Source organism: Ursus arctos, unplaced genomic scaffold, assembly GCF_023065955.2.
Source record: "Ursus arctos isolate Adak ecotype North America unplaced genomic scaffold, UrsArc2.0 scaffold_34, whole genome shotgun sequence".
Classification (NCBI taxonomy): Eukaryota; Metazoa; Chordata; class Mammalia; order Carnivora; family Ursidae; genus Ursus; species Ursus arctos.
In genome coordinates this window covers 31,164,765-31,184,063 of record NW_026623030.1, presented here as the reverse complement: position 1 = coordinate 31,184,063, position 19,299 = coordinate 31,164,765, and the positions used below count along the sequence as shown (strand labels likewise).

General features: G+C 44.6%; 1 protein-coding gene and 1 non-coding gene across 6 annotated transcripts; one reads left to right on the top strand and one right to left on the bottom strand.

Annotated features, from left to right (window-relative positions):
• Positions 1 to 948: 948 nt before the first annotated feature.
• On the bottom strand, positions 949 to 17,833 carry LOC113266829 (zinc finger protein 140). Of its 5 annotated transcripts, none has more exons than XM_026514621.4 (5): positions 17,683 to 17,833; positions 17,386 to 17,441; positions 14,792 to 14,918; positions 14,346 to 14,444; positions 949 to 3,185 (listed from the first exon to the last, which is right to left on the bottom strand). In XM_026514621.4, the coding sequence occupies exons 2-5, from the start codon at positions 17,392 to 17,394 to the stop codon at positions 2,026 to 2,028; spliced, it is 1,395 nt and encodes a 464-aa protein (XP_026370406.1). In that variant the 5' UTR covers positions 17,395 to 17,441; positions 17,683 to 17,833; the 3' UTR covers positions 949 to 2,025. The 5 variants fall into 5 exon arrangements, with proteins under 5 accessions (XP_026370406.1, XP_048077273.1, XP_048077272.1 ...); XM_048221316.2 differs by having other exon boundaries at positions 14,346 to 14,441; positions 17,683 to 17,832; XM_048221315.2 differs by having other exon boundaries at positions 14,792 to 17,441.
• Positions 12,105 to 12,239, top strand: LOC113267125 (small nucleolar RNA SNORA70). The gene has a single exon (XR_003320602.1). It is a non-coding gene; the product is annotated as a small nucleolar RNA SNORA70 (small nucleolar RNA).
• Positions 17,834 to 19,299: the final 1,466 nt, after the last annotated feature.

The following is a 19,299-nucleotide window of genomic DNA, read 5'->3' as shown; positions in this document are numbered from 1 at the left end:
GGGAGAAAATAGATACTTCAAAAGATTATGGTTCTTCCTAGATCCAGACCTAACTTCTTAATACAGAGGAAGAGAAGCTAGGGGCACCTGGGTGGCTCTGTCGGTTAAGCATCTGCCTTTGGCTCGGGTCATGATCTCAGGGTCCTAGGATCAGGCCCCACATTGGGCTCTCCACTCGGCAAGGACCTTGCTTCTCCCTCTCCTCTGCCCCTCCCCATGCTCATGCTCTCTCTCTCTCCCCCTCTCAAAATAAAAAAGAGCATGAGTGGTGGGAAGGGGCAGAGCCTTCAAGGAAGAATGCAAGCCACTTCCCACTTGTATCAATTTTAGTTCATCTCCTCAAGAACCTAGAGTAGGGATTCAGGCCCGCAATTTAAAGCCCACCCCCTTTCCCTAAAAGAGAAAGCAAAAATACCTAAATTCAGGTTCTGAATCTGGAGGAATGGTAACCTCGGATGAGGTTCCCATAGTTCCGAATCATTCTATTCCCGTATAAATTCTTCTGGTCAGGGTCCAATCAACCCCATTTCTCCTGAGTCAAGTCTATGGCCACATCCTGGAATGTTACAAACCTCTGAAATGATAAATACATTTTTGTCCAACAACGACCCCCCACATGGGGCTAGGAAAAGGAATAATGCCTGCTACACCGTAGGAAAGGAAGGATTTGTACAAAGGAGCTGTTCTGGTAGAGACTGAGGCTTTTGAGACAATCACTGGGCAACGGCTATGTGTTACAGCACAGTTAAGCAGGAAAGAAAATTGCCAGCCTCTCACTTGGGGGAAGAAGACTTACCCATACATGAAACATCCTTAAATGAGGCACTTATTCAAGTACTAAACTGCATATTACCTATCCTAAATGCAAGCTCAGTCCTAAGAGGCAGACAGATGCTTCCAAGATAAGATACACCTTTGACAGGGACATTAAAAAATGGGCAGGGTGTACGTGGAGAGTAAAAACATCATCTGGTTTATTTTGACAAATATGTGCTTACAAAAGGAATGTTCCCACTGTACGTGGATCGAAAGAGGAGAACCACCTTGGCATTTTCCTGCGACATAACTCATCTACGTCTACTTCAGGCTAAGAGAGGTCTAGTCCTATTCAAGGGTAGACAGGAGTTAACATAACCTTAAATCTAAACTCTCACAGTTAAAGCCATAAAATACTAAAAATGTTTCTGTAACCATGTATGTTTCTACAAATGCACAGTAGTCTTCACTGCTGATGTCAATACTGTGGTATTTGCATCTTCAGAATGACACATGCTGTGGAAAAAACTCTGCAAGTACCAGATTAATTAACTAAAAACAAAGTATTTATTCATAGCTTTCTTTTCTGAGTTTGCTTTAAAACAAAAATAATCCCCTCCAAAAAAAACTCCCACAAATTCCCTCCAGTAGGACTTCTCAGAACTAAGATTTTGCCACACTCCTTACAATAGTTTTATCCCCAGTATAATTCTGCAGTTCTGAAAAGCAGCAGAAATTCACCCTCTATTCAGTTCCTTGATAGGGTTGCCTTTTCTCTTTTGAAGAGTATTTTCAAACTTAATATTGCATGGTACACAAAGACATTGCCAAATCACTGCATTTGCATGACTTTGCTTCATTATGAATTTGCTGACGTCCAGGAGAAAGTGCAGCCTTGCCCACACACTGTCCCGTTTGAGCTGACAGATGCAGAATTAGGGCCAATTTCTAAATAAAAGCTTTCTCACATTTATTGGCCATGTGTCCTTCCCTGGTAGGAATTTACAAACATCGAGTGAGGGAATTCTACCAGATGAAGTCTTCTCAGTACTGATTTCATCTTCCGATGTTACAAAAAGAATGAGCAGCTACTAATGGCTTTCCGACATATTCCTGGGTTATTATTTTCCAGGAGGTTAAATCAAGTATGACCCACCTTGTTCACATTCAACATATTCACTTAAGGCTTCTTTCCAGGACAGGAGTCCTCTGAAGTCAAAGTAAGGCGTTACCTGTTTTTTGTTTTGTTTTTTTTTAATCCGTACACTGTTAGGTTTTCTCTGTAGTGCGAATTCCTCTGTGCTCCGTAAGGAATGAGTGATAACTAAATGAATTTTCATATTCATAGGGGCTCTCTAGGGTGTGTGTTCTCTGATGTTTGGCAAGGTTTGAGCTCCAGCTGAAGGACTTATTGCACACCTTACATACATAGGGTTTCTCCCCGGTGTGAGTTATCTGATGTAGAATGAGGGAAAAGCTCCGACTAAAGGTTTTATCACATTCAGTACATGCATAGGGCTTTTCTCCAGCATGAATTTTCATATGTTGCATAAGGGATGCATGCCACGTGAAAACCTTCCCACACTCGTCACACTCGTAGAGCTTTTCTCCAGCATGAATTCTCTGGTGTTTAATAAGGAATGAGTGGCAACGGAAGGCTTTCCTACACTCGTGACATTCGTAGGGGGTTTTGGTGGTGTGGACGCTCTGGTGCCGAGTAAGGTGTGAAGAACGGCGAAAGGCCTTCCCACACTCCATGCATTCGTAAGGTTTCTCTCCGGTATGTGTAATCTGGTGGCGAATAAGCTCTGAGCCACTGCTAAAGGCTTTCCCACACTTCCTACATACATACTGTTTCTTTCCTATGTGAATCCTCTGATGTCGCGTGAGGTTTGAGGCACGGCTAAAGGCCTTTCCACATTCCGTACATTCATAGGGTTTCTCCCCAGTATGTGTTCTCTGGTGTTCAATGAGGAATGAGAGGTAACTGAATGTTTTGTTACAGTCTTTACACTCATGGGGTTTCTTTCCAGTATGTATCATCTGATGTTTCACAAGGTTTGAGATCTGACTAAAGGTCTTGCCACATTCCTTACATACGTAGGGTTTCTCTCCAGTATGAGTTCTCTGGTGTAACACAAGGGAAAAGCGCCGACTGAAAGTTTTTCCACATTCATGACATCCGTAGGGCCTCTCCACGGTATTGACACTCATGTGCTGAGACAGGGCTCCCTGATGAGAGACAGTCACTTGCCTGATGCATCCCTGATGTCCTTGCATCTGAGTATCTTCCTCGCATTTCCACCCTCCTTCAAAACGGGAATATTCAGGGTCTTGGTTTAGAATTCGTTCCACTACCAAATACTGGGATGAGCCATCTTCATATATGACATTTTTTGGAGAAAACTCTTTGATCTCACCATCTGACTCTGAAAATAAAAAAACAAAGCAAAATTTTTTCCTGTATTGAGTAAAGTAAAGCCACTCCTCACTTTTTCAATGAGAGACTAAACAGCACCACCACCACCTCCACACTACGTGGCTTCCATAGTTCTCATATAGACTGAAATCTGAGCGGTCTGCCCAGAAATTCTGAAGACCTCAGAAGAGAGGTGTAGGTAGAAAGGAAAGACTAAATAGAAGTAACTCAAGGTGAGGGAAGAAGCAGGACAAGGGGCACCTGCGTGGCTCAGTCAGTTAGATGTCTCCCTTCAGCTCAGGTCAGGATCCCAGGGTCCCTGGATCGAGCCCCGCATCAGGCTCCTTGCTCGGGGGCGGGGGGGGCTGCTTCTTCCTCTGACCCTGCCCCCTGCTTGTGCTCACTCACTCTTGCTCTCTGACAAATAAATAAAATCTTAAAAACAAAAAACAGGTCAGGAAGATAAATACTTGGTTGGAAAGGATGCGTTTTCATCTTTCTCAGCTCTACTTAAACTTTATCTGAGGCCAAAAGGACTTGAAAAAAACAATTTCATAATGCTGCTAATAAACCACAAATGTCCCTCGAGTCCCACAAAGACACCAGACCGTGTTCACTTAATGCCTCTGGAACATCCAACAGTGACTTAAATAAATACGTAAAAGGTATCTGTGGAAAGGACTACGCTCCTCACTCTAACTCTACTTTCCAAAGTGATAACTGAAGCTCAGCTTTGGTGTAACACTGTCTTTCCATCAGATGCTTTTTTTTTTTCTAAGGTGTATTTATTAGACAGAGAGAGAGAACACAGTGGGAGGGGCAGAGGGAGAGAATCTGAAGCAAACTCACAGCTGAGTGTGGAGCCCGACACAGGGCTTGATCTCATGACCCTGAGATCATGACCTGAGCCAAAACCAAGAGTTGTATGCTTAACCAACTAAGCCACCCAGGCACCCTATCAGATGCTTTCAATAGTCAAACATCGGCCCTGATTTTCTCCAGGCTACATTTTAGAAAGGTACTTTATCATTTTGGGTGGAACAAAACAGTATGATAATATGAAGACTTTTTATATTCACTCATATCCTAATACTTAGGAATATGTGGGGATAAAAAGCCAGGATATATGCAATTTATTCTCCAGTCTTTCAAGAAAAAAATCATATACCAAATGATAAAATGAATGGGGCAAAATATTAGCAATAGGTGAAGTGAGTAAAGAGCTTATAGGTATTCCTGTACTATTCTTGAAAGTTTTCTGGAAGTTTAAAATTATTTCCAAATAACACTAAAAAATTCATTTTTCTCTAAAACACACTTTGACTTTATTTTGTATGGGGGGGAATGGTATCTTTTATTATCACTAACCTTAAGCTTCTAAGGAAAAGTATATAAAACTTTTTTTAAAAGATTTTATTTACTTATTTGAGAGAGAGCTTGTGTGCATGGGCACAGGGAGGGGCAGAGGCTGAGGGAGAAGCAGGCTCCCCACTGTGCATAGAGCCCAACATGGGGCTTGATCCCAGGACCCCCAGGATCACAACCTGAGCCAAAGGCAGATGCTTAACCAACTGAGCCACCCAGATGCCCCAGGCCTATTTCTTTAATAGGTATCTGAACAAAAGAGTCAAGATCTATATATATATGGTAGGCACATTAAAATGAAAGATTAGGGTAGGTGAGGCAGTAAAACAAAGGTTAAGAAAATGGTCTCAGGAGCGCCTGGGTGGCTCAGTCATTAAGCGTCTGCCTTTGGCTCAGGGCATGATCCCAGGGTCCTGGGATCAAGTCCCACATCAGGCTCCTACGCTGGGAGCCTGCTTCTTCCTCTCCCACTCTCCCTGCTTGTGTTCCCTCTCTTGCTGGCTGTCTCTCTCTCTGTCAAATAAATAAAATCTTCAAAAAAAAAAAAAAAAAGAAAAGGAAAAGAAGAAAATGGTCTCAATAAAGGAAAATCTTAAATTACTCTCCTGGCTCTTCTATAAACCAATTCTATATCTACTGAGCAGCTCAGTAAGAGCCCTAGGGATATAAACGGAGTTATTCTCTTCACGAGGACACAGAAGAAAACAATGATATAAGAAACATAATAAGCTCCTTATATTTAGGGTAAAAACTGTATGAAAGATCAGATATGAGATCTAAAAATCCACTGCAACTGGTAAGGAAAAGCTTCATCTAGAAAGGCTTCACTGCAGAAATTAGCTGGGAACGGAAACACAGCAGGATATTTCAGGTGAACAACAATATTTAATGCATCAGAAAAAGCAGCTGGGGCTGACCGCATTGATTTAGTACCTACCTGCCATACGGTTTCAGACCAACGCGAGTACAGGAACAACCAAGAAAACCAGGTTCAAAATATGAACAGAATGCTAATTATATATTAGCATTTGTTCCCTCGAAGTCACCTCTCCTCCTTCTATCATCTATATGCCCATACTCTTTTAGGTAAATGTCAAATGTCTGATATAACTTAGCACTTACACTGATGAAAAGCCTAGAGAAATACAAGGATTCATTCTTTTTTTTTCTTTTAAAGATTTATCTGTTTCAGAGAGAGCACGTGCGAGTGGAGGGAGGTGCAGAGAGAGAAGAAGAGAGAATCTCAAGCAGACTTCACTCTGAGCACGGAGCCCGACGCGGGGCTCAATTTCACACCCTGAGATCACAACCTGAGCCAAAACCAAGAGTCGGACACTTAACCAACCAAGCTACCTAAGCACCCACAAGGATCTATTCTTAAAGGGTTCCTATGATAAATGAGCAACTAATATACTCAAAGCAAAACTTCTAAATGCACTCACTGTTACTTAAGATCACTGAGATAGTACTTAGCATAGTATAGTGCTGAGAGGAAAAAAAACCCACCAACCTAGAATTGTGTACCCTGCAAAACTATTCTCCAAAGGTGAAGGAGAAATAAAGATTTTCTGAGACAAAAACTAAGGAAACATGTTACCAGTAGACGTGCCTTGCAAGATCCAACATCCATTCATGAAAAAACTCAACAAACTAGCAATACGGTGGAATTTCCTCAAGTTGTAAAGAACATCAAAAAAACCCATAGCTAACACCATATTATTGGTGAAAAATTTGAAGCTTTCCTGCTAAAACCAGGAACACTGCAAGGATGTCCCTTCTCAGCACTGTTTTTTGTTTTTTTGGGTTTTTTTAAGATCTATTTATTTCAGTGAGTGAGAGAGAGAGAGAAGTGCAGGGTGGAGGGGCAGAGGGAGAGAGAGAAATTCAAGCAGACTCCTGCACTGGGCACAGAGCCTGACATGGGGCTCAATCCACAAACCTGAGATCAGACTTGAGCTGAAACCAAGAGTCAGATGCTAAACCGACTGTGCCACCCAAGCGCCACTCAGCGCTACTTTTCAATGCTGTAATGGAATTCCTAGCTAATGCAATAAGACAAGAAAAGTAAGTAAAAGGTATACAGATTGGCAAGGAAGAAATAAAACTTTTTATTGGCAGATGACACTATTATCTATGCAGAGAATCTGAAAAATTTTACCAAAAAACTGGAATAAGTGCTTGTAACAAAATTGCAGGATATAAGCTTAATGTATAAACGTCAGTCTTTCCCATATACAAGCAATGAACAAATGGAAGTTGAAACTGAGACATTACATTAGCATACAAAAAATGAAAAACTTGGGTATAAATCTAACAAAACATGTACCTGATTTAAAAGAGGAAAACTACAAAACCCTGATGAAAGATATGAAGTAAGAACTAAATGGAGAGATAGAAATTCCATGTTCATAGGAGGATTCAATATTGTCAAGATGTCAATTCTTCCCAACTTGATCTATAGACATAATGAAATCCCAGAAAGTAATTTTATAAATCCCAACAAACTGAATCTAAAGTTTACATCAAGAAGCAAAAGACCTAGAATACCTAACGGGATATTGAAGGAAAAGAACGAAGTGAGAGGACTGACACAACCTGACCTCAAGACTTACTATAAACTTAAAGTAATGAAGACAGTGTGGTACTGGTGAAAGATGAGGCAAGTAGATCAATGGAACAGAGTAGGGAGCTCAGAAATAGAGCTGCAGAATTATACGCAACTGATCTTTGACAAAGGAACAAAGACCTCTTTTCAACAAATGGTCCTAGAACAACTATGCATCCACATGCGTAAAAATGAATTTAGACACAGATCTTACACTCTTGACTAAAATTAACTCAAAATGGATCATAGACCTAAACGTAAAACACAAAACTATAAAACTCCTAGAAGACAACATAGGAGGAACCTGGATGACCTTAGGTATGGCAATGACTTTTTAGATACAATAACCAAAGTCATGATCTAGGAAAGTAATTGATAAACTGAACTTCATTAAACAAAATAAAACAAAAAAACACCTCTGCTCTGCAAAAGCCAACATCAAGAGAAGAAGACAGGCGAGAGACAGGGAGAAAATATGTGCAAAAGACATATCTGATAAGACCTGACATCCAAAATATACAAAGAACTCTTAAAACTCAACAATAAGAAAATGAACAATACAATTTAAAAATGGGCAAAAGACCCGAACAGACATGTCATCAAAGAAGATATACAGATGGCAAGAATATGGAAAGATATTCAACACCACGTGTCATGAGAGAATTCTAAATTAAAATGAGATACCGCTACACACTTATTAGAATGGCCAAAATCCAGTCCACTAACAACATCAAGTGCTGGCAAGGATGCGGAGCAACAGGAACTATTATCATTCATTGCTGGTTGGAACGTATAATGGCAGAACCACTTTGGAAAATAGTTTAGCGGTTTCTTTTATTTATTTACTTGAGAGGGAATGAGAAAGAACAAATGGGCGGGAGGGGCAGAAGGAGAAGCAGAGTCCCAGCGGAGCAGGGAGCCCAATGCAGGACTCAATCCCAGGACCCTGGGATCATGACCTGAGTGGAAGGCAGACGCTTCACCGACTGAGCCACCCAGGTACACAGTTTGGAAGTTTCCTAACTAACATTCTCTTACCACACGATTCAACAATTGCACTCTTTCGTATTCACCCAAATTAATTCACAACTTATGTTCACACAAAAGCCTGCATATGGATGTTTATAGCAGCTTTCTTTATAACTGCCAAAACTTGGAAGCAACCAAGATACCCTTCAGTAGGAAAATGCAAAAGTAATGTAGTTCATGCAGACAATACAATATTATTTAGCACTAAAAAGAAACAAGCTGTTGGGCACCTGGGTGGCTCAGTCAGTGAAGCGTCTGCCTTCCACTCAGGTCATGATCCCAGGGTCCTGGGATCAAGTCCCGTGTTGGGCTCCATGCTCAGTGGAGAGCCTGCTTCTCCCTCTCCCTCTGCTGCTCCCCCCACTTGTGCTCTATCTCTCTGATAAATAAAATCTTAAAAAAAAAAAAAGTTTCTATTAAAAAAAAAAAGAAATAAGCTGTTGACCCATTGAAAGGTATAAAGGAACCTTAAATGCACAGTATTAAGTGAAAGAAGCCAATCTGAAAAGGCCAACTACTATATGATTCCAACTATAAGACGTCCTGGAAAAGGCAAAACCAGGGTGACAATAAAAAGAATAAAAAGATCAGTGGTTGCCAGAGGTAAGAGAGGAGAGAGAGATGAACAGGCAAAGCATGAAGGATTTTTAGGACAGTACAACTATTCTGTATGATAGGACAATGTTGGCTACCTGTCACTCATTTACATGTGCCAAAACCACAGAATGTACGTAGAACACAAAGAGCAAAACCTACTGCAAACTGTAGACTTTGGGTGACGATGTGTCCATCTAGCTTCATCAACTGTGACAAATATACTATTATGATACGGGATTGTGGTGTGGGACGTCCACAGTGCAGAGGCTGTGGTGGGGCTTGGGGTTTATAGGGACTCTGTACTTGCCACTCCAATTTTGCTGTGAACCTAAAACTGCTTTTTAAAAGTTTATTAATTTTTTAAAAAATCATTACTGTATTTGCAGGGAAAAATCAATCTAGAAAGGTTTAGGGTATTTTTATTGCTACAATAAAGACTGAAAGATATAAATACACAAATTCACTAGCATTCCTACAGAAAAGCCATATATCTATAAGAAAGTAGGGAAAGTTGCTTAAGAATAAATTCAACAGTGTGGGCTGCCTGGCTGGCTCAGTCGGTGGAGTGTGCAACTCATGATCTCAGGGTTGTAAGTCTGAGACCCACGTTGGGTGTACAGATTACTTATAAAAAAATAAAATCTTTAGGGGCACCTGGGTGGCTCAGTCAGTTAAGTGACCAGCTCTTGATTTCAGCTGTCATGCTCTCTAGGTCCTGGGATCAAACCCCACGTCAGGCTCTGTGCTCAGTGGGGAGTCTGCTTGAGGATTTCTCGCCCTCTCCCTCTCCCCCTCCCCCTTTATGTGCATGCGCTCTCTAAAATACATCTAAAAAAAGAAAAAGAAAAGAAAAACATCTCCAAATGACTAAAATTTGAAAAGCACAGTGATCTTTGTTAAGCTCCAGAGTATGCTACTCAGTTGCCTAATGAGCTGATATGGTCAAGTATCCCACAAAGATCCAAAACTCAGTAAGTCGCAAGCTGATATAATCTTCCCCTCCCCTTCAAAGCTGCTCATCTTGGGGCGCCTCAGTGGCTCAGTCGGTGAAGCGTCTGCCTTCGATTCAGGTCATGATCTCAGGATCCTGGGATCAAACCCCGCATCAGGCTCCCTTCTCCCTCGGCCCCTCCCCCAGCTCCTGCTTGCTCTCTCTCTCTCAAATAAATAAAATCTTAAAAGAAAAGAAAAATCTGTGTTTCCTACAGCACAGGAATAATACCCATTTTCCTCATTTTCTGTCTCCTTGTTGCCTGGGTGCACAGGCAGACACAGCTGCAGGTAATACAGAGCGGAGGGAAAACTAAAGGTCTGGAAGAGGGGCCCTGAGAGCCAAGAAGAGTAGGAGAGAGAGCTCAAGAAATCCTGAGCTCATCCCTGAGTTGTGCACGCCAGGATCTGACCCCATATACCATACCAGAAACCAAAAACAGAAACAAAGGGGAGCCCCATGCCCAGGTTCGGAAAGGCCAGTAGGAAGTGCATATGCAGGACAAATACAGCAGACCTACAGCAGCTTTGACAACAGGACTGTCCTAGAAGCACATACACAGAAGAGAGGTTAGAACTGATGGCCTCAAGCTAGCCATAGTGACAACCTGCCTACATAGAATTATCACCTCAGCAGGACTTAAACAAGACCCAAAGTCTTAAAACATCAAAATAAATAGGTTAAAATCCAAGTTACAGGACATACAGAGAAACAAAAACATTCCATCATCCTGCGGAACAGGACAGCTATAGACAATCCAGTTATAAAACCCACTTATGAAGCATTTATGTATGGACAGTGCTTTTAAAAAAAATACTAGCAAAACTGTTATTTTGGTATGAAAAATGCTAGAAAATGTAGAAAATGCCCCTATACTTTACACATGATGAAGTACTGTTCAGTGAAATGTTGAGATGTCTGCAATTTACTTTTAAATTATTCAGAAAAAAAAAAGGGTGGGGTGGGGTGAGGTCAATACAGTAAAATGTTATCAAGTCCATAACTAAGGCTGTACAGATGTATGCAAGGATAGAAAAAGAGACAATCAATAAAAAGAACAGAGAACTCATAAATACACACAAACACTAACATTTAATTATGAGAAACTTATGACAAAACAAGGACAGGGCGGACGTGTCAGTACATAGTGTCAAGATAACCGGATCTCCTCCAGAGAAATAAAAATTGACCAGTAACTCACACAACACACAAAAATCAATTCAAAGTGGACAACGGGTCTAAATGTGAATGGCAAAACGACTAGGCTTTTTTAAGAGAAAATACAGGAAAATGCCTTCATAATGACCTCACGGTAGGGAACAATGTCTTAAGCTGGTCAACTACACAGGGAAAGATTTGCAAGTCTGACCACACTAAAATGAATTTGCATTCATCGAAGAGGTTATTAAGGGGAAAAGTATGCCACATGAGAGAAAATATTTGCAGTGAAAATAACTAGCAAAGAATTTGTATCTGAAATATATTAACATCTACAAATCAATAAGAAAAAGACAGAGAATCCAATACATAAAGGAGTAAAACCTTCAAGAGGCACTTCACAAGCAAGGGTATCTAAATGTCCGATGACACATGGAAAGGTGCTCAACCTCATCCGTAATCAGGGAAATGCAGTTTGAAACCACAACAAGCTCCCAGTGCACACTCTTCTGACAGGTCGATACTATGGTGCCTCACTGTATTGGGCATTAGTAAGCATGGTGAGCAAGGAGGACCCACTTACGGTGTTTGTGAGAATGTAAGTCAGGAAAAGCACTCTGGAAGACACTTTGGCATTATCTGATGATAAGAAAGAGGTATACTGTCCTCTGACCCAGCAATTCCGGTCCTCAATATAGCACAGGAAATCTGTGCCAGTGTTTGCCAGGGTGCAGGGACAGCAGTAGCACTGCTTGCAACAGCCCTAAACTGCAAGCAACCCAAGAAACCCTCAATGATCGAACAGATAAACTGGGGAGTACTGACTTGTACGATGAAACAAACTACTAGAGTAATAGCAAAATGCATAACCCTTAAAAGTAATTTTGAGAAGCAAATCACAATAAATACATTATGAACCCGTCTATATAAAGTTCACAAACACACACACCTACAGTGATTAGAAACACACTGTTGACAAAGTTTGTCAAGTAACCAACAGGGTGAGTTACTCCCATTAGAGAGAAGACTGCCTTTGGGTGGGGAAGGGGGGGGTCACACACAGAGCTCGCAGGGACCAGGCAGTGTTCTGCTTACTGACCTGAGTGGTGGTCGATCATTTGTTAAGCTGCACGTTCATATTTTATGCATTATTTCTGTGTGATGTCTTCTACAAAGGTACTGGACTGCAGCCAACGAAGCAAGCTGTGCTCTCTCCCCATGGGGGGTCTGGTGTGCAACAGTGGCCAGCAGTGGCCTCCTCAGTAGTGTGTGCGGCCTGTTGCTTACATGGGTTGCCTTACAGGACCTTGGCCACAGCCCTTTCCAGTGGACATTCATGTCTGACCTCATGCCATCCCCAGTACAGGGTCCAAGGTTCCCTTGGAAAATCTCAGGCCACAGTGGCCAGGGACCACATAGGCCAAATCATGTCCACCCATACCAAGGTGCAGAACAAGGAACATGGACAAGTCCAAGTTCCCTGGGGCTGCCAGAAGATCCACATCTCCAAGACGTGGGGCTTTACTCACTTTAATGCACAGGAATTTGAAGCCACGATGGCTGAAAAGCAGTTCATCTCAAATGACCCCCCCCATCTCTGTGGGGTCAAATACATCCGTAACCATGGCTCCCTGGACAAATGCAGGCCCTGTGCTCATGAGAACCTTGGCACTGCCCCCTCCTCATTCACCGATGAATCCTACTTCCTGTTAAAAAGGGGGGGGGGTACTCGAGTGAACACACAAATACTGGAAGAGCTGTATTAAAGTTGTGGAGGGGCGCTTGGCCGGTTCAGTCGGTAGAGCATGTGACTTTTTTTTTTTTTTTTTAAGATTTTATTTCTTTATTTGGGAGAGAGAGGGAGGAAGGGACAAAGGGAGAGCAGAGGGAGAAGCAGATTCCCGAGCAAAGAGCCCGACATGGGATGAGATCCCAGGAACCCGAGATCGTGACCTGAGCCGAAGGCTTAACGGACTGAGACACCCTGACACCCCAGCATGTGACTCTTGATCTCAGGGTTGGAAGTACAAGCCCCACGTTGGGCACAGACATTACTTTAAAAATAAGTAAGTGAATGAAAGAATGAAGTAGTGGAATTAGAGACAATTTTTCTGTTTGTCCTTTACCGCACATCCCTTGTAAATTGTTCTATCAGTTTTATTATTTTTACAAGATTTAGAAGAGGACACTCTTCTTCAGCTCCTACCTAAATGAAGAAATCCCCCTGCACCTGCTCCAGCTCGTGACCTCAGCCCACATCAGTTCTTTCCATGCCCTCCTGAAAGTCTCTGGAGCATGCAGGCTTCACCACCAGGCTCCTCGCAGCTGAAGCTGTTTTCATGGCACCTGTTCTTGGTCCCTCATCAGTCCTTCCCAGCTGCTGCTTCTCTGCACATGTAAGCACTCCTCCTGTCATCTCAGTGAAATATGCCACCAGCAGAGGCTTCAGAATCAACTGAAGAACTTGGGGAACTTTTCATAAATACAGCATTTAAGGTCCATGGATCTTCCATGTCAGAATCTTCCAGGGTGGGGCATGGCCACTGATTTTTAAAGAGCTTCAGCAGCAGTTCTGTTGTCAACCCAAGGTGACGTCTCACTGTCGTGGCTTCAATTTTTGCTTAATATTAAAATTCCCACACCTACATCTCTAACCAGAACTTTTTCCTATCATATATTCCAACAGCTTGCTGCGAATCTTCACTTGGAAACACCATTCTCTACCCGCACCAAGCTTATCTTAAACGAATTCATCACTTTTTCTCCAAAACTGATCCTTCTCCTGTTTTTATGTTTCTATTACTACTATACCTAGGTAAATTATCTAGGCCTAAAACACCAACGAGAAATTCCTTTTTCCTTATTACTGAACTGCAAGTTGGAGGACATGTAATGAAGTGATTTCCAGACCTATTTTATCTTACTAGGCTCTAACTTCGTTGGTAGTTATTACACTTTTTTATACTGGCTACTCTTTGTAGCACCTAAGAGAAAGTCTCTCAAATAAATACTAAGAGAATGTGTGAATGAATGAATAAACCCCATCAATTGACCAAAAAGTAACAAATTAGTCTTCCCAAGATGGTTAAATGAACAACAGTTTACAGAAAAAATATATACCTTTTAATTTAGGCAACAGAAACATAGGTCAATTTCAAGAAAGAAAGGGAGGAAAAGTCAAAAAGAAATGAAACTCACAGCCCAGAGAGAGCTAATAATAGAAAGAACACATCTCTCTGTGAAAAAATGGGGAAACAACAAGAAGAGAATTGAAGACAGACTGGTGAGTGGACGGAAGCCCTTACGGAGCGATAGGCAAGACTTCATAGTCCGCATACCTCTGCGATCTTTAAGGGAAAACTTTACAACCAACAAGTAAAAAAGTATTGCTTTCTCATTGATTAGTGGGGTTGTTATTAACTTACCTGAAAACAGATCTCTTCTCACCTCTGCTTTCTCCAGCCAGGGCTCTCTCCCCTGCTCCAATAAGGAAACCACATATGGCTTAGAAATGTTAAGACCTGCTTGCATAAAATGAAATAAACACACTATTAGTCCTTGAGTCCCTAGAAGAGAGGCCATTAAAAGAAATGCCAAATGTAAATATGAGAGATGTCTAAGGATTAGGTGGTTATGATCCGTCTTGAAAAGTAAAAAACGGGTGCCTGGCTGGCTCAGTCTGTAGAGGATGCACTCAGGTTGTAAGTTCGAGCCCCACATTGGGTGTTTAGATTACTTTAACATAAAAATCATTAAGGAAAAAGAAAACTGACATACTTCCCTTGGGAATATTTCAGTCAGAAAACCAAGATTCACCAAGCCATCCCGAAGTTCAAATTCTGACAAAGAGGAGGAGGAGGAATACGCTTACCCAGTGAGACCAGGTGGCCATAGTTCTCCAACATTACGTGTCTGTACAAATCCCGCTGAGCAGGCTGGAGCCATTCCCACTCCTCCTGGGAGAAGTCAATGGCCACATCTCTGAATGACACTGACCCCTGAAATGACACACAGATGCCTGCACAACCAACACCCATGCTCCCGAAGGCCCTGATCAAGGAGGGAAGTGAGTCCCACTGTGGAGAGCACAGACAGCGTAGATAAGTAGTAGAAATGGGAGTTCTCAGAACTCGAGTAATTAGTAAGAGTGTTAGAGCCTAGCTGTTTCGTTTTATTGTACAATTGGAGAAAAGGAGAAAAAAATAAATGCAATTGGTCCTGAAATTATTAACAATTTTGTGAAAGATAAAGGGTTATACATGTGAACATGGATTTCTGGCTGTTTGTTGTTAAAGTTCTTAGACTCTTACAGCACTTAATGAATAGTGAAGACAATCCCTTTGTATTTAATAGACAATGTATATGTTCTTTAATGGCAGCCCTATTTTAATGATTTGGCAAGATTTCTTCCTGGTAACTGATGAGGAAGCAGAAGGCAAGCTCGGACAACGCACAAGCTGACACAGCACAACCCCCCTGACACACCCCGAATCCCAGGTGGGTTACATGTGACATTCCTCAGGCACTCCTGGCTGCTCTAAAGCTAACGGAAGGAAAAACAAATGGTTTATTTATAGAGATTCAAGTCCTGCAAAACCAGAGTCTCCCTCAGTTTACAAATGTCTTAGTGATTTACAAGAAAAAAGCATTCTTATCAATAACCTAACTTCTGCAAGGAAACTCCCAACTGTCTTACTGTTAATGCCTTGCTAGAGGAAAAAACAACCTTACCTTGACAATGGCAACACCCCAATATCTTCCAGGTCCTCTTCAGCATATGAAAGTTCTTTTGAAAACCTCTCTTTTTCCTTACCTCCCCCAACTCCCATGTATATAATCAGTCACCCCCCACAGCTCCAATGCAGCAGCTCTCTCTGCCCACAGGTCCAGTCCCCAGGTTTTAGTAAAATAACCTTTTTGCACCAAAGATGTCTCAAGAATTCTTTCTTAGCTGTCACCTCCGGACCCCACCTACATTCAAAAACTGCATCAGTAACAACTGGCCAGAGCAGACAGCAGCAGCACCCCTGAAAAGGGGCATGCACTCAACTGCATCACAGTTGTCCCCATTCCAGAGGAAACAGCTATGAAACCAAGCGGTTATTTAAGCAATGTCAGAACAAGTGGGATAAGGGAAGCAGTCAAGTGTCAAGGACGACCCCAGGAAGAAACTTAGTATCTCCCAGGATGGAACCTGTTCTCCTTGGAGGTAGGGGTAACAATAAGGCCCTGCTTTGCAGCCTGGTTTTGCCCAACTTACATAATCCACATAACCATTAAGCACGAACAGAAATTTTAAAAGGTGCCAGGCTAGTCTGAGCCCCAGATGTATGGCAGTTATATTTTACAGTTAAAAACATCGTTTTAGGGGCGCCTGGGTGGCTCAGTAATTAAGCATCTGCCTTCCGCTCACGGCGTGATCCCAGCGTTCTGGGATCAAGCCCCGCATCAGGCCCCTCTGATGGGAGCCTGCTTCTTCCTCTCCCACTCCCCCTGCTTGTGTTCCCTCTCTCGCTGGCTGTCTCTCTCTGTCAAATAAATAAATAAAATCTTTAAAACTTAAAAAAACAAAAACAAAAAAACATCGTTTTAGGGGCACCTGGGTGGCTCAGGCCTTTGAGCAGCTAGCTGACTCTTGATTTAACGTCACAATCTTGGAGTCCTGGGAGGGAGCCCCGGATTCTGCACTCAGCGGGGACTCTGCTTCAGGATTCTCTCTCCCTCTGCGGCTCCTCCCTCTCTCTCTCACCCCCACACACAGAGTAAAAGTTAAAAGATTATCAGCTAATAAAGCTATTTCCTACACAGTGGACTCTGTAGCACAGACGGAAACTGCGCTCCCCAGCACAACCTGGGGAGCATCCGGATTTGGAGACAAATATGACACGACACGAAGTAGAAAAGTGGAACGAAAAGCAGACTCAATCAGAATGGCTGGCGAGCTCATCCCCCACGTCTGTGAAGCGCAAGTGCCAGAGATTCTGTTTTGCTCCTGCTGCACCCCCAAGACTTAGGATGGGTCACGCATCACTTGAAAGTGGTGCAAGAGCGCCTGGAGCCGCACGCCCAGAGTTTCTGGTTCAGGAGGTCTGGGCTGAGCTCATGAACAGACATTCAGCCAGTTCTCCGGTGATGCCGATGCTGCTGCTGCAGAAATCACACGCCTAATAAAAATAGGGGGATAAAGGGGCAGCGGGCGCGAGGGCAGAGTCAAGCAGTCCTCGCTCTAACACTGCGAAAAGGAGAAAACACCGGCACCGCTGGCTGCCCCTTCTTCCCCTAAAACTCGCGAGCGCGGTCAGACACGCGCCCCCGTCCAGAGGTTGTCGCGCACCGCCTCACGCCCCAGTCCGCGCGAGCGGCGGAAGGGGAGCCCGGGGCGGGAGGATCCAGAGAAAGTAAGCCTAGGGCAGCACGGCCTGCACAACGCAGCTGCATCCAGAAGGCGGGCAGAGTGCGGCTTACCTGAGGCATGGCTCACGGCCGGCGCTGGGGACGTCGGACCGGCGCTCACGGCAGAGCTGGCGGAGAGAACGAAGCCGTAAGAGCGCGGGCGGCGGGCCGTCCTCGCCACCCAGGGTCCCCCGCCTGCGCTCCGGGGAGCCTGGACCGGACCCGCACCCCCGCCAACCCCTCCCCCTTTAACGGGGTCACAGGACGGCGCGCTTCCTCTGCGCCTCTGGCGGGGTGGCCCAGGCGGTCTCGAGCTCCAGACGGAGCCTTTGGCCCGGCCACACGGGCAGGGAGGGCCGCTTCACACACCTCCGACCCCACGCTAGCCAGACTTTCGGCTCTGCGTTCGGGGACCCCGCCGCCAGCCTCGCGGAAACTCCGCCTGCCAGAGCTTCTGGGACCGGACCCCTGAACAGGCCGCGGGCCTCCGACGACTACACTTCCCAGGACGCACCGCGGCCGCCGGCGAGAGAGGGAGCATACCCTCCTACAGTGACTACCGGAGCGTCGCGCGCCTGCGCACACGGCACCAGAGCGGGCGGGCCTCAGACGACTACACTTCCCAAGATCCACCGCGGCCACAGGCGAGGGCAGGAGCTTACCCTCCTACTGTGACTGCTAGAGAGTCGCGCGCCTGCGCACACGGCACCAGCGCGGGCGGGCCTCAGACGACTACACTTCCCAGGACCCACCGCGGCCTCTGAGCGAGGGAAGGAGCGCTCTCCACGCACACTGTGACTCCCACAGCGCCCGGCAGGGGAGGCAATGGCGCCCCGAGACAAATACCATTGGCCTCAACTACGACTCCCAGAATGCCCCATGCCCACAGCCCGAGACCTAGAGCCTAACCGGAAGCGACTGCGGCCCCAGCACTTCCGTGAAAGACCCCCGCCTGGACCGCTGCTGTAAACGAAATTCCCGCGTGCAGGACTGCAATGCCGAGAGACCCGCGCGTCCGGGACGGCAAGGGCTCCCTCGGGCCGAGCCCAGACGCTGCCGCCCCAGGGGTGCGGGGCTCCGTGTTCCCGCGGGTTCTGAGCCGCCCTGGCGCCCTCCGGAAACAGGAGCTGGAACGGCTGCACTGCCAGGATGACCCGAGAGCCCCTCTGGTCCCTGCGCCGTGGGGTACTGCCGCGGCCGTAGGGGAGGTGTGAGTGCAGGCCAGACAGCGTCCTGCCCTTAAAGAGCTCGGAGCCCCGGGGCTGGGGGAACGTGCGGGTTAGGTGAGAGTCGGCACGGGGGGAGGGAACAGTTGCTGCGAAAAGACTTAGAGGCAGGAAAGGCAGTCCGCTATAAAAAATGGAAGAGGAGTAAAGGAAGGCAAATTGGCTGGTGGTCGCAGAGGGAGGGGATGGGGGGATGGACAAAATGGGTGAAGGGGGAGAGTGGGAGACACGGCCTTCCGGTTCCGGAAGGGCCGAGTCATGGGAATTACAGGTAGGATGTAGGGAATGTAGTGGTTTTTTAATAGCATTGTATGGTGACGGATGGTAGCTACACCTGATAGAGTTGTCGAGTTACTGTACACTTGAAACTCTTCGTCTATATTGTAAATATTCTTATAACTATACATGATACTTTTGTTTCTTATATTGCTTCTTATCCCTTTTGGAATTTAGGGTTTTTGGTGTGTCGTAAGGGTGCACTGCTGTTTGTCCAGAATGTTTGGCTGTGGGTCCTAAGATACATTGAGTAAAACATCCTGCTTTTAACTTCAAAGTCGGGTTTCTTCAGTGGCCCAGAGATTACACAGGGACAAACAAGAATACCTGTGTTGAAAGGGGCTCCCATATTCTTTTTTTTTTTTTTGAGATTTTTTAAATTTATTTATTCGACAGAGATAGAGACAGCCAGCGGAGAGGGAACACAAGCAGGGGGAGTGGGAGAGGAAGAAGCAGGCTCATAGCGGAGGAGCCTGATGTGGGG